This window comes from Macrobrachium nipponense, chromosome 23 (genome assembly GCF_015104395.2).
Source record: "Macrobrachium nipponense isolate FS-2020 chromosome 23, ASM1510439v2, whole genome shotgun sequence".
NCBI lineage: Eukaryota > Metazoa > Arthropoda > Malacostraca > Decapoda > Palaemonidae > Macrobrachium > Macrobrachium nipponense.
In genome coordinates this window covers 30,683,438-30,697,498 of record NC_061090.1, presented here as the reverse complement: position 1 = coordinate 30,697,498, position 14,061 = coordinate 30,683,438, and the positions used below count along the sequence as shown (strand labels likewise).

The following is a 14,061-nucleotide window of genomic DNA, read 5'->3' as shown; positions in this document are numbered from 1 at the left end:
AGCTGAGTCCCCCCTGTTTCCGCATTACGAGAGAGCCGTGGAGTTGTCGGAATGCTGCCACTCCCTACTCGGCCTTCTACTAAGCTCCGAAACTGTCTGAGCCCTAAGAAAATTGCTAACAGTTCCTTTACATTTATGTGGAACTTCTTCTCCTTCTCCGACCAAGCTCCTGAAGTCCGTTGATTTCCCAGTAGGGCTCCCCAACCTGTGTCCGATGCGTCGGAAAAGAACTGTAGGTTCGGAGGATGGGTCGTAGATCTAACCCTTCTTCCAACCTTGCTCGAGAGAGCCACCACCTTAGGTCCTCTTTTATTTGATCTGTGACAGGAAGGTTAATCGAGTCTGGTTGTGTCTTCCTGCACCAAGAGGCTCTCAGGGAAAAACTGCAGAGGTCTCATGTGCAGTCTTCCCAACGTCACAAATTTCTCCACTGACGTCAATTTGCCCCAGAGCCTCATCCACTGATTGGCAGAACTTACCTTTTTGTCCAAGAACTCCTGAACTGTCTCCAGACAGCCTTGAACCCTCTTCGGGGACAGAAAAGCCCGCCCAAAAACTTGAGCATTCAGAATCATCCCCAAATAAAGGATGCTCTGAGATGGAACCAACTGGGACTTCTGTTTGTTGACCAGAATTCCTAACTTTCTGGCAAGATCCAGAGTTGTTCCAAGGTCCTTCATGCACCGACTCTCCTGATTCCGACCGGAGAAGCCAATCGTCCAGATAGAGGGAGATTCTTCTCCTAATATGTGTAGCCAGCTTCCTATCGGGGATAGAAACCCTGGTGAAAACTTGAGGAGCGGTCGCTAGTCCGAAGCAAAGCGCCCGAAACTGAAACACCTTGCCTTCGAACATGAACCTCAGGTACTTCCGAGATTCGCGATGTATCGGAATGTGAAATAAGCGTCTTGCATGTCCCAAGAGAGACCATCCAATCCCCCTGTCTGATGGACTCCAGAACCGACCGAGTGGTCTCCATATGAAATTTTGTTTTCTGGACATGCAAGTTCAGGGCGCTCACATCCAAAACCGGCCTCCAGCCCCCGGTGATGACTTGGGAATACTACAAAAAGGCGATTGTAAAAGCCTGGAGGAAATCCCCTTCTATCTGTTCTATCGCTTCTTTGAGAACAAGCGCTTCCACTTCTGCGGCTAGCGCCAGAAATTTGTCTGAGCCCGAGAGTATGCCTGGAATGGAATTGGCACAGGTTGAGAGCGAGGAGGTGAAACGAGAGGGAATACGAAAGCCGAACTTGAGTACTTGCCACTACCCAGGCTTCTGCTCCTCTGTTTTCCCATTCCTTACCAAATCCCAAAACAGAGCCAGCCTGGCTCCACTGGTGCATGAAGAACCGAGCTTTCATTGGAAGGTTTGTTAACCTTGGCCGAGGCCTTAGACTGAGGTCGCAAATTCGATTTCGGCCGAAAGAAGCGCTTGGGTTTTCTCCCTCGAAAAGGCGCTTGGGGCCAGAGGAGAAACCGAAGGAAAACAGTCCTCCACAGGAGCTTTAGGTCTCTTAGTAGACTGTGCCAGTAAATCCGAAGTAGATTTCTTATCTAGCGCAGACAAATTGACAACACTACATCGTCTGGAAAGAGGTTATCTTTCAAAAAACAAAAGGAGCAAACAAGAGAGCAGACTTCTGTTGGGACGTAACCCTTTTAGAAGCAAAGGAGCACCAAAGTTGCCTTTTCTTAAGGGTACCAAAGGCGATGAGCGAAGCTAACTCATCACATCCATCCCTAATGGATTGTCCGCACAGGACAGAACACCAATCCAATCCTCCGCTAACTCCTGGGAAAGAGAGGGCAGTCTTCGATCTTGGCCGCTAAAGCGCCAACAGTCAATCAAGGAAGCTAAAGACTTCCAAAAGTTTAAATTGATCTTTACAACGTGGTTCCAACTCAGGCGCTGTAAAGAAAACTTTCGCTGCGGCGAAGCAGATCTTCTAGAGGAGTCGATTAAACTGGAGAAGTCTCCCTGGGAGGAGGCAGAAACTCCCAGAGAAGGAGCTTCCCCAGTTACATAAAACCTATACCTCTTACGAAGCAACTTAGAGGGAGGGTAAGCAAAAGAGCCTTCCCTAAGTCTCTTTTCATAGACATCCATTTCTCAGTCTCTTTCAACGAATGTCTAACCGCTTTAGATAGAAACAAGTTTTGGGAGGAGAGGGTCTGAAGTTTTCCTCCTCCTCATCAAAAAAGTCGAAGTTGGGGAGCGCGGAGCCGCTTTCTCAAAATAATCTGGATAAGATACCAGAAGAAATCTAAGGAGACGTGAATAACACGAGAGGTGATGTGAATCCTCCTCCTCTACTTCTTCTTCATTCTCCGATACCGCCGAAGAAGTAGACGGAACTACAACCGGAGGGATCGAGGTTTCGAACCACCCTTGGACTCATTCATCCAGTTGGTTACATCTCTAACTGCTTGCGCAAAGGCGCCAGAGACGAATCAAAAACAGTTAACGTAGGCTTGGAAGAGCCTAAATGTTCAGCAGTGAGGCGGAAAACTACTTGCGCCTCGCTCGGAGCCGCCGAAATTCGAGGCGAAACAGGCGCATCAGGCGTAACAGACGAAAAAGCGCCTAAAAAGAACACCCTTAGAACTGCTAGCTACAGCGCTAAAAACCACAATCTCTACTAGTAGATGGAGCCGAAAAAGGCACAGATTGAGGCGACGAACGAGCCGCTAACGGCCGCGGCGCAACCCTACTCTCAGGCTCCTTATACCGCTTGAACTGGAGGAGGCGAAGAATCGGCGCCTGAACGCCTCTTTAAGGGACGCGAAACGGGCGCAATCTCGCCAAGAGCGCCGCGCGACCGGAGACGAATCGCTTGAATCATTCGAAAGGCGTCTGACCGCAACACCTTTCCAACGCTTAACCGAGCCCTGTTGAGGCGCAACAGGCTCAACAAGAGAGGCGCCTGTCTGTGGGCAATCCCGATCGACTCCCTTGGACTTCCGGTATGTCTTCTCCCCGGTGCGGGGGAGCTGGACAGTGACCTTTGTCTAGGAGACGTGTCAGGACAGACAGACGCACCCTCAACTACTCTTACCTGAGGTCGCTTTCTCCAAAAACGTCTTAACTGAATTACCAAGTTGCAAACCGTATTCGCTAGTACCGAAAATTTTCTGATCTAACCTCGATTCCAGACTGTGGCAATGGTGTCGGAAGAAACTACACGGGAAGCCGGAGAAGTGGGATTAGTAGGAGGAATAGGAGGTGTAGTTAAAGGAGACATAACAATTTGAGGAGAAACAGAAGGAACGATGCATCGCAAGACGAAGCAGAGCTAAGTCTACTTTCCCTAAGCGCTGCTTTTCTAATTCTGTCTTTAGCTAATTTCTCCGAGTATGAACTAAAAAACTTCCATTGAGAATCAGTCCAATCACTACACTTCGTTACATGTTCGATCTGCTGAACAAACCTGTCCCCTACACTTAACACATTTAGTGTGAGAATCATATTCTAACTTGGATAATCTAGTTTTACATCCTGAGTGCAAAACCTAACTCCCGACGGACTAGAATCCGACATGGCAACGCCTAAATAAAAAGCAAAATAACAACAACGCCAAAAAAGAGTACTTCACCAATTCCGAAGATCAATTCCACCAGAAAAAAAGCGAAGCAAAGTCATCCAACCGCACCGACCACCGATGTTCACCGACGCCGGCAGGAAAAGAATTGAATTCACCTGGCAGTTGTACCTGGTTCTCCCGCGAGTGGAGGGAGATGACGTCATCACCACCAGTGTTTGGCGACGCCGACGCGCTAAATTTGAATTTAGTATCCTGCCGCTCGTGGAAATCACGGCTCTATAATTGTTCGGTAAGACACTACAATAAAAAAATCAATTAAAACAATAAATCTGACTCAAATTAATAATGCCACAATTAATCCAGCTTCCTTCCTTTGGTTCTGCTTAAGGGGGCCAGCCGCCTAATGCCATTTTTTAAGGACAGGACTTTGATATTCATACCACTTAATAAGGTGACTTGGGACATCTCTAAACCGCATATGATTTTTGCCTCTGACCTTCGGTTTTGTGACGCCAGGGCGAATTATCCCAAAAATAACCATTTTTCAAATTCTATCTCCTCCTTTGATATTTAATATTAAGACCTGGGATTACTACCATATATAGACCTGATGTAGACCTCCAATTGAATGGGTTTTTTTTTCTAAAAGTCATTTTTTTGGCTAGATATGAATTTTTCAATATGGTAAAAAAAATAAACCCTATAAATCAGAAAAAAATTTATAAAAAAAAGAAGAAACAAAACTTGGTAAAAATGGCTCTATTTGATTGTTCTATAATGTCTTTCTGAGTTATATACCAAATTCCAATGTTATAGCTTTAAAACTAAGTGAGAAATTAGATTTTGAAGGTCAATGAGTAGTTTTGAGATACGGGCATTCAGTTTTCCTTTGAATTTCTATAAAGACAATGTTAATAAATAATGATTATTATGAATGTATATTACTTTTTTGTGTATTAATAAACCAAACCTATTTTATTTATCATAATTTAATCATAAATGATGATCCCTTAGCTCATATATAGTAGCCTGGGGCACTGCTTGAGGCAAGATGGGGCACTCCTTCCTACGCAATTCTCTCTCTCCCCTTCCCTAACTCTGCTTAATACAGCGAATTTTCTTCTTCTGTATGTTAGCGAGATGTTTTCCTTGTATTTTCCTCTTTGGAATGATGAAATTCTTGCCGAAACAAAGATAAACAAACGTAAATGCAAGAGAATGTCAGAGGTGAAACTCGAAGGTGTACTCTCTTTTAACAAAGACAATTTAATAAATCATGATTATTACGAATTTCATATTCCATTTTGGGTATTAAAAAACCAAAACTTTGTTATTTATCATAAATGAAGATCTCTTTGCTCAAAAGAATCGTAGCCTTGGGCACAAGTGTGAAGTGTGCTGTCAGGCAAGACGGGGCTTACTATCTACGCAACCCTCCCCTCTCTCTTCACTAACTACGCGTATATTATGATATTCTGTAATAATAATTGAGCGATTTTTCTTTGTATGTTAGCGAGATGTTTTCCTTGTCTTTTCCTCATTGGCATGATGAAATTCTTGCTGAAACAACATACGTAAAAGCAAGCGAATGTCAGAGGTGAAATCAAACGTGTAGACTACTTGAAGTTTGTGCTCGCACTGATGGTTGGAATGGTAGCTGACTGAAGTGAAGTCTCCCTTCTCGACTCGGGGAATGTCTACAAATGCCATTTCTCCCAATTTCTTTGACAATAATTATCAAAATTTACGATAACAGAAGAAATATTGCATTTTCTTGAACGGATCAATGTTTTAGGCTTATTGTTACGTTAACTAATTACCCTGTAACTACGAAAGTAAGAGGAATTTTGACGAAATATTTTGTATACGTATTCTCAATTGCCATATGAAGCTCCATGAATTTTTTCATGACTGCATTTTTCGCCCTATACCACCATATATAGGGGTTCCGGCCGGCCCCCTTAACATTTAACTTATCACTGTAATCTACATTTATATTTTTTGTGCAAAATAGGTTCAGGCAATGATCCCCTTATCAAGAAAAAGTAAAACATGTTTACATCTTGAATCCTACATAGTTTACTCCATTTAACCCAAGAATAATCTATCACTGCACAGATACCAAATTCCAATTGTGGAACAAAAATTGTTTACCTAGCAATCATAGTACTACATTCACAAACATTAGAAGTACAATACTACAAATTGTAAACACAATTCCAGTGTATTATTCCACAACAGAAAATAAGAGTAAGTTTAGAATTTCATCTATACCTGAGCTTTCCTCTGAACTTGAAGATTCATCTTTGCGCGCTTTCTTGGCAGTGGGAGTCTCTAAGCTTAATCGCCGTTTGTTGGGAGATGTCCTGCATGAACATAAACAATAACGTACAGATTACATCCACTGCAAAACTACTTCTTTCAGCTACTGACAATGCAGCTTTAAAGATCACATAGAAATCCTTGATAGCAAAAGTGCAATATCCAATAAAAACAATTCACAAACTATTTTAGTACACTTAATGTCAAAGGTATTAAACCAAACAGAATTGTTGGATTACTCACTTAATGAAATGTTCTACTAATTCCACAACTGATGGTGAATCTGTAGGCAGCTTTACCGAAGGCTGAAAAAAGTAAAGTACAATTGTAGTGTTACTCCAAAACTTTTATAGATTTCAAACAATATTCTTAGGGTTGAAATATTAGTGCTCTTATTAAAATGGTCTACCATATTTTCTACAGATTAGAACTTTTTAAAAAATAACAATGTCAAAAATTGTATTTTTCCTCACTATACAAACCTGAAGTTCTTTAACAATAGGAATATACTTTCGGCGTAGCTGGAATTACGGCTGTTGAATCTTGAACAAAGTGGTTTGGCAGTAACTACTGTGGGGCAGGCTAAACTGCCCAGATGTAAACACTCCACTTTGCCTTTCAGCCCAGGTTCAGATTGAGGGGTGGCATGAGGTGGGCATATTTGTTAAAGGACCTCAGGTTTGTCTAGTTAGGAAAAATACAATTTTCGTCAAATTGTTATTTGTTCCGATACGTAATACAAACCTTCGGTCCTTTAACAATAGGAAGACTCACTGATTGGTGGGAGGAATCTGAATGAGCCTCCTGCGCACCTAGGCTACTCCTCCTGGTCATAAGAGCGAGGAGGAGTGCCCTGCTGCCTCTGACAACTTGATCGGAGTATAGGAGCTGTGTGATCAAGAGTCAGACTTCTGGGCCTTTTCGAAATGAGTGAGGGATAGTGACTCATCCGAAAAAGGGCTGTGAAAAAAAATATATTGGCGTTGGAGACATTAATGCAAAGTTCTGGGAAGGGTTTGCATTACTGCCAGTCTCCTTCCTCCCCTTGCTAGAGGAAGGAGCAGGACTGCTTCTATGATTCTGATAAGAAACATAAAAAGGATGCTTATGTATAGGCTGACCGCATCAATCATCCAACCAGCCAGTGTGAGCTGGAGTCCTATCCTCAACCCGAAGGACGAGGAATGAACGAGGCGGGGAAGGGGGAGAGCCAGTCACTCTCGCATCCTTCTTACCTCTACAACTGCACACCATGGACGAGATGCAACTTGTCCTCTCAAGGAGCTGGGTAAGCAAACACATCTTGCAAGCATCCATGACTGGTCCAGGGAAATTAAGTTCCAAGGACCTGTGGGCAGTTCCAAAGGGAAAGAAGGATATGGTCGCAATGACCTATCCATCTTCCTGTCCGACATATTCTTCGGAGTGATGTCCAGTACCCATAATGGTCTATCCGTCTGCAGCAAAGCGTCTCGCGGTCTCGTATCAACACTGCAGCGAAGTGTCTCGAGGTCTCGTATCCCACTGCAGCGAAGTCCCTTGCGGTCTCGTACCCCACTGCGGCGAAGTCTCTTCATCTCTGCGGTGGATAAAGACAATGACACTCCATGGTGGGTGTCGATGGTTATGGGTACCGGAACACGCCAGTAGGACGAAGTAATGATTGACCTGGAACAACCGATACAAAGTCCACAGCGTACCTCATGACGGTCTTGGACGCTTCGACAGCTGCCGACTGACTGCGTTCAGTTGTGTGAAGCGAGTTGTCCAAGCATACGAGGCATAGTCACGTGACCCTCGCCTTTTGAAGGGTTATGCCGAGAGACCATACAAATCGTCGATGTGTTGCCACCGATGCCGGAAGGAGAGATGATGATTCTCTAAAGGCATGTGCCCAACAGATGAAAGTCAATTGCCTTCTAGAGACCGAGGTCCCTGATGGCAAGACAGAAGTTCTCATAGTAGTTGAATCTCAGCTAAGGAGAAACAACACTGTGCAGTTGAAGACGAAGGTGGTAGGTGACTGCAGGCCTACGTCTTCACAGCCGAATCGAGAGAAGTAACTCTCCAGATTCTGAACTTAGAAAAGTCCCACCAATGAAACCAACCCGCAAAGATGGCTTAATCCCTGTGATTTACATAGGACTGAAAACGCTAAACTGCTACTTCATTGCTGTTCTGTGAGAAGTCGGAGTTGCAATGAAAGCGGAGCGCTTTTCAGTAATGAAAACACAGGGATGTACTGCCTGAAGAACCACTTCTCATGGGCTGAATCAACATCATCTTCCCAGCTTATCCAGGGAGGACACCTATATACTTGGAAGTAGAGCTGGCAGGGCGGGGAACAGGCGATGTCTTCCATTATACATCTACAATTCGGGGTGAACAATGAACAATTGCACACCTACGAATACGAGATATATTTAGAAGACAAACTCAGATGTCTGAAGAAGTCATTCCACATTATTGCAGCGGCAGGTGCGATGCAGAGGGAGACTAGGCTACAGACTTCTGTTACCGTGTGGTAAACAGAAAGATGATAACGAATCTATTGAGATATCTCTGTCTGAAAATTCTCGCAATGTCCAAGGCGAGGCAGTAGAGATGGTCATTCACGTATGCGAGACTTCCAGCCAACCAGAGACCTAAGTCTGTGATTGCCGGGCAGAGATTCGGTTCGGTAGTCAATCATTGCAGAGGAGAGACATAATCCAACCGTGCTATCTCGGAGGGCCAGCTGGTACTGGGCTGCGGCAGGCAGCCCATACACCGCTAAGCTAGCTCTCGCTCACTCGTCATCCTGAGTTGCCAGGTAATCCATTCAAAGAAGGAATGTGTTCAGCTAGAACAATCGAACGCAAAAAAATACGCTCAAGCATTTGCATTTAACCCTTAAACGCCTATTGGACGTATTTTACGTCAAGATAAATTGTCTTTTGGGTGCCGACTGGACATAATTTACATCGACATAAAAGTTTTTTTTTTTTAAATTCGTGGAAAAATACTTTTAGGCCTACAAGCCGAAAACTTTTGAATCATGCGCCTTGGTGGATGCTGGGAGTTCATGGATCAAGGTGTTGTTTTGTTTACAATCGTTACGCAGGGGCGCAACACAAATTTCTTTCTTATCGCACTAAAAAGTATCAGTGACATATCTCTGAAATTATTTCGTCACTTCGACATAATTTTTGCACCATTTTAAAATGTTATTGTTAGTATACAATAAGGTTTTGTACATACTTTACCTGGCAGATATATACTTAGCTATACGTCTCTGACGTCACGACAGAATTCAAAACTCGCGGCACACGCGACAGGTAGGTCAGGTGATCTACCTTATTCCCGCCGCTGGGTGGCGGCTGTAAGAACCAATCTCCCTTTCCAGCCAGAATTTTTCCTTCCACCACCGGTCTCCTGAGGGGAGGCTGGGAGGCCATCAAGTCGTATATTCTGCCAGGTAAGTATGTACAAAACCTTATTGTATACTAACAATAACATTTTTTGTACATGAACTTTCCTGTCAGATATATACTTAGCTGATTGACACCCTTGTGGAGGGAAAGAGACAGCAATATAAATATTGGAAAAAGGGGCAACACTATTGTAGGATGTAAATACAACCTTGGTTCTTACCTGTTTAGGCAGAAGACTTCGTAGTTACTGTCTATGAGTCTGCGTTGCCTTAAGAGCTCAGCGAGGGCGTGACCTACAGCTGACAGACTCTTTGGGTCTATCAAAGGGATTTGGTTATCCGCTTTACTTGATAGAATCCGAGCAGGATCTGTCAACGGGGATTCGCCCACTATATGACAGAACCTAACCTAACTAATCATTGCAAAGGAGCTCAAACACATAAACCGATCACCTAACCAATCTAATCATTGTTAGACTACGAAATGAAAAACATGCCTACCCGCATGTTCTTTCAAACAACCAAAAACTTACAACCTAACAAGGGAAAAAAAGATATATACTACTAAGGATATGTCTCAGCTCCCTGCCCCAGCACCGAATCCGCCGATACGTACGGGCCTAACCCGAAGCACTTTTCATACGTAACTTTGACTCTCTCAGATAGTGTTTGCAAAGACTGAGTTGCAACGCCAGAATGTTGCCTTCATAATATTACTCATGGGATAATGTTTTGTTAAAAGTCAATGACGTGGCAATAGCTCTTACCTCATGAGCTTTGACCTTAAGGACTTTGAATTGACTTTCATCACATATCGCATGCACTTCTTTCACCAGGCTTCTGATAAAGAAAGCAAAGCGCATTCTTCGAAAGAGTCCTCCTTGGATCTCTTACAGAGCACCAAAGGTTGACATCATTGCCCTTAAGTTTTTTCTTTCTCTGTAGATAGAATTTCAAACTTCTTACTGGGCAAAGCGACCTCTCTGCTTCCTCGCCTACTAATGCAGACAATCCTTGTACTTCAAAGCTCCTAGGCCAAGGATTTGAGGGTTGCTCGTTCTTGGCTAAGAACGAAGGAAGGAACGAACAGATAGCTGCATCTCCTCTGAATCCCACTTTCCTTCTAGTGCATGGAGTTCACTATCTCTTTGCGGAAGCCAATGCCATGAGAAAAATTGTCTTCTCGTGAGGTCTCTAAACGATGCAGACTGAGGCGGTTGGAACTTATTGGACCTCAGGTAACGTAGCACCTACATCCAGATTCCAACTCGGAACCCCTGGAGAAAGCCTTCTTGGATGTTTCAAACGATCTTAATAGATCATGAAGGTCCTTATCTTCTGAAATGTTTAAGTTTCTGTGCCTAAACACTGCAGATAGCATGCTACGATAGCCTTTAATGGTTGATACCGCCAATCCACTTTCTTCCCTAATGGAAAAGTAAGAAGTCTGCTATTTGGGTCACAGAGGTACTGGAAGAGGAAAAGTGATGGTTCCTACATCCATCGCCGAAAGACGTCCCACTTTGATTGGTAGCTCTAAGGGTAGAAGGCCTTCTTGCTGCTGCGATAGCCGTTGCAACTCTTGCAGAAAAGCCTCTCGTTCTGACCAAACTTTTGACAGTCTGAAGCCAGTCAGATCTAGAGCGGGAGGTTTTTTGTGATACCTCTCGAAGTGGGGTTGTCTGAGCAGATCGATCCTCTGTGGTAATGTTCTCGGAAGATCTACTAACCATTCCAGTACCTCTGTGAACCATACTTGTGCGGCCGGCCAGAACGGGGCTACCAGCGTCATCCTTGCTGCCTCCGATTCTGCAAATTTCTTTCTTTAGATCTCTCCCAGTATCTTGAAATGGAGGAAAAAGCATACATGTCTAGACCCTTCCAATCTAGGTAGAAACGCGTCTATCGACACTGCCCTCGGGTCCGATATCGGAGAGCAGTAGTTGGCTATCCTCGCATTCTTGGCTGTGGCGAAGAGGTCTATATGAGGCTTGCCCCAAAGCTTCCACAGGTCCTGGCAAACATCTTCGTGAAGAGTCCCCACTCTGCAGGCAGGACTTGATCTTTCCTGCTTAGGAGGTCTGCTCTGACGTTCTTTTGGCCTCCTGTACGAACCTGGTAAGGAGACAAATCTTCCTTTGCTCTGCCCAAAGCAGAAGTTCTTTTGCTGTCTCGTACAGGGAGAAAGAGTGAGTCCCCCCCTGCTTCCTGATGTAAGCCAGGGCCGTGGTGTTGTCCGAGTTGATCTGTACTGTTGAAGCTAGGACGTGGGGCTCGAAAGCTTTCAAAGCTAGCCAACCGCCATCAGTTCCTTCTTGTTGATGTGCCAGGTCACCTGTTCCTTGTTCCAGGTGCCTGACACTTCTCTTGAGCCGAGCGTCGCTCCCCGCCCAACCTGTCCGAGGCGTCGGAATACAACACTTGGTTGGGGTTCGGAATGTGAAGGGACATCCCTTCTGCAAACCTGAGAGGGTTGGTCCCCCAGAGAGGTCCTTCTTGATTTCCCTTGAGATCTCGAAGGAGAACTCTAGGTTTTGCAAACGACACCTCCAGTTTCGATGTAGAAAGAACTGGAGAGGTCTGAGGTGCAACCTTCCTAGAAAAGATTGCTCCAACGAGGAGAGTGTCCCCAACAAACTCATCCACTCCCTCGCTGTGCATACTTCTTTCTCAGGAAGGCTTTGACTTTCTCTGACCCTCGGGCTATCCGTTCTGGAGACGGAAAGCCCGAAAATCCAGAGAAGCCATCCGAATCCATCCCCAGATAGATACGATGACTGGGGATCAACTGAGACTTTTGAAAGTTCACCAAAGTCCCAGAGAACTTTGCCATGAAAAGGGTGTCTTTTGTAGGTCCTCCAAAAACATCTTTTCTGCGACTTGGCTCTGATCAGCCAGTCGTCCAAAGAAGTAAAGGGACACTCTGACTCCCTCCAAATGTAGCCATCTTGCTACATTTTTTCATTAGACCTGTAAAGACCTGAGGGGCTGTTGAAAGGCCGAAGCACAAAGCCCTGAACTGGAATATCCTTCCTCCCATCATGAACCTGAGGTATTTCCTTGAAGAAGGATGGATAGGCACATGGAAGTAAGCGTCCTGAAGATCTAGGGACACCATCCAGTCCCCTGGCCGAAGGGCCGCCAACACTGAGGATGTTGTCTCCATGGCGAACTTCCTCTTTTCTACAAAGAAATTCAGGGCGCTTACATCCAGAACCGGTCTCCATCCTCCTGAGTGCTTTTGGAACTAGAAAAAGGCGGTTGTAAAAGCCCGCTGAGCAAGGGTCGCTCACTAGCTCTATAGCCTCTTTCTCGAACATTTGTTCCACTGCTTGTGTTAAAGCAAGGCATCATGATGGGATCCCTGTACCTGGCCACCAACTCCCTCGGAGTCGTTGTCAACGGTGGTCTTTCCGTAAAAGGAATCAGATATCCTTTCCTTATAATCGAGAGGGACCCGTTGTCCGCTCCTCTCTTTTTTGCCCAGGCTTCCGAGAATCTTAGAAGTCTGGCACCTACTGGTGTTTGGAGGACTACTTCCCTACTTCTTAGCTCTGACAGAGCGTGAGAAGGATCTACCTCTCTTGAAAGGTCTATTACCTCTCGAGGTAGAGGCTCTAGAAGGGGGGCCCCCCCTCGAAAGGGCTCCTGTCTAGCTGGATTCTCCTTCTTCGTCTTCGTCTGGAAGGAGGTCCTAGGCTTCCGTGCCGACTGCGCGAGCATGTCCTGAGTCGCCTTCGCAGAGATAGATCCTGAGATGTCCTGGATTATTCTTCTTCGGAAATAGCAGAGGCGAGAGCTGCGAATACAGGAGAGAGGCTCTTTGGGCATGCGAAACAGACTTAGTCAGAAAGAGCAGAAGACTGATCTCTCTTAAGGATCCCTGCTCCAAATAGGGAGGCTATTTCGCTCGATCCATCTCTAACTGCTTTGTCAATGCCACGTTAGAACACTGTTGAGATCTTCTGGCGAAATAGCATCCGGGTTCTGAGTCTTCTTAGCCAAGACCCCCAGCCCCAAAGACCAGTCAAGGAAGTTGAAGACTTCCAAGACTCTAAACATTCCCTTCAGCAGGTGGTCAAGCTCGTTCATAGCCCAGGTAGTCTTAGCAGACAAAAGAGCCGAGCGTCGTGCTGCATCTACCAGAGAAGAGAAGTCCGCATCCGCCGATGAAGGAAGACCCAGACCTAGGGGTTCTCCAGACTCGTACCAAAATCCAAGTCTGCCGTAAGCTTGGAAGGAGGGAAAGAAAACACAGTCTTCCCTTTCTCTTCCTTAGAAAGCAGCCAATCACCAAAACCTCTCAAAGCCTTCTTCATTGAGATGGTTGGCTTCATCCTCACACAAGAAGAAACTTTCGTCTTCTTCGAAGTCGAGAATAAAGAGAGAGGAGACGGAGGAGCGACGGGAGTAAGGGAGTCTCCAAACTCTTGAAGAAGGAGATCTGTAAGGATCTTATAGTAGACGAAACTGACGAGTCCTTCACAATCCTCTTCTGAAGGTTCAACTTCATCCACTGAAGAACCCTCCGCTTCTTTACGAGGGCAGTTAGCCTTCTCTAAAGAAATGCGCCTGTCCAGAGGAGTGTCTAGTAGCAGACTGGCGCCTATCAGGGGAAGCCAAAGTTTCTGGAGAGCTCCTCTCGAAAGAGTCCTTCCTACTCTGATGAGTGCGTGCTCTTTGCTCCTTAATCCTACTCCTAGAATTCCGGGCTTCCAAAGGGGAGCGCCTGCTAGGAGAGGAGAGCCTACTATGCTCAAGGCGCCTTCTCAGGATCCATGC

General features: G+C 45.3%; 1 protein-coding gene across 2 annotated transcripts in view; it reads right to left on the bottom strand.

The window, feature by feature from the left end:
- Nucleotides 1–14,061, bottom strand: part of LOC135200100 (nucleolar protein dao-5-like) — a 43,859-nt gene that overhangs the window by 21,398 nt on the left and 8,400 nt on the right. For both annotated transcript variants that reach the window (XM_064228432.1, XM_064228425.1), the window contains exons 2-3: nucleotides 6,111–6,172; nucleotides 5,820–5,911 (exon numbers count right to left, since the gene is read on the bottom strand). In XM_064228432.1, coding sequence (XP_064084502.1) covers nucleotides 5,820–5,911; nucleotides 6,111–6,172 — 154 coding nt within the window. The remainder of the gene's footprint in view (nucleotides 1–5,819; nucleotides 5,912–6,110; nucleotides 6,173–14,061) is intronic.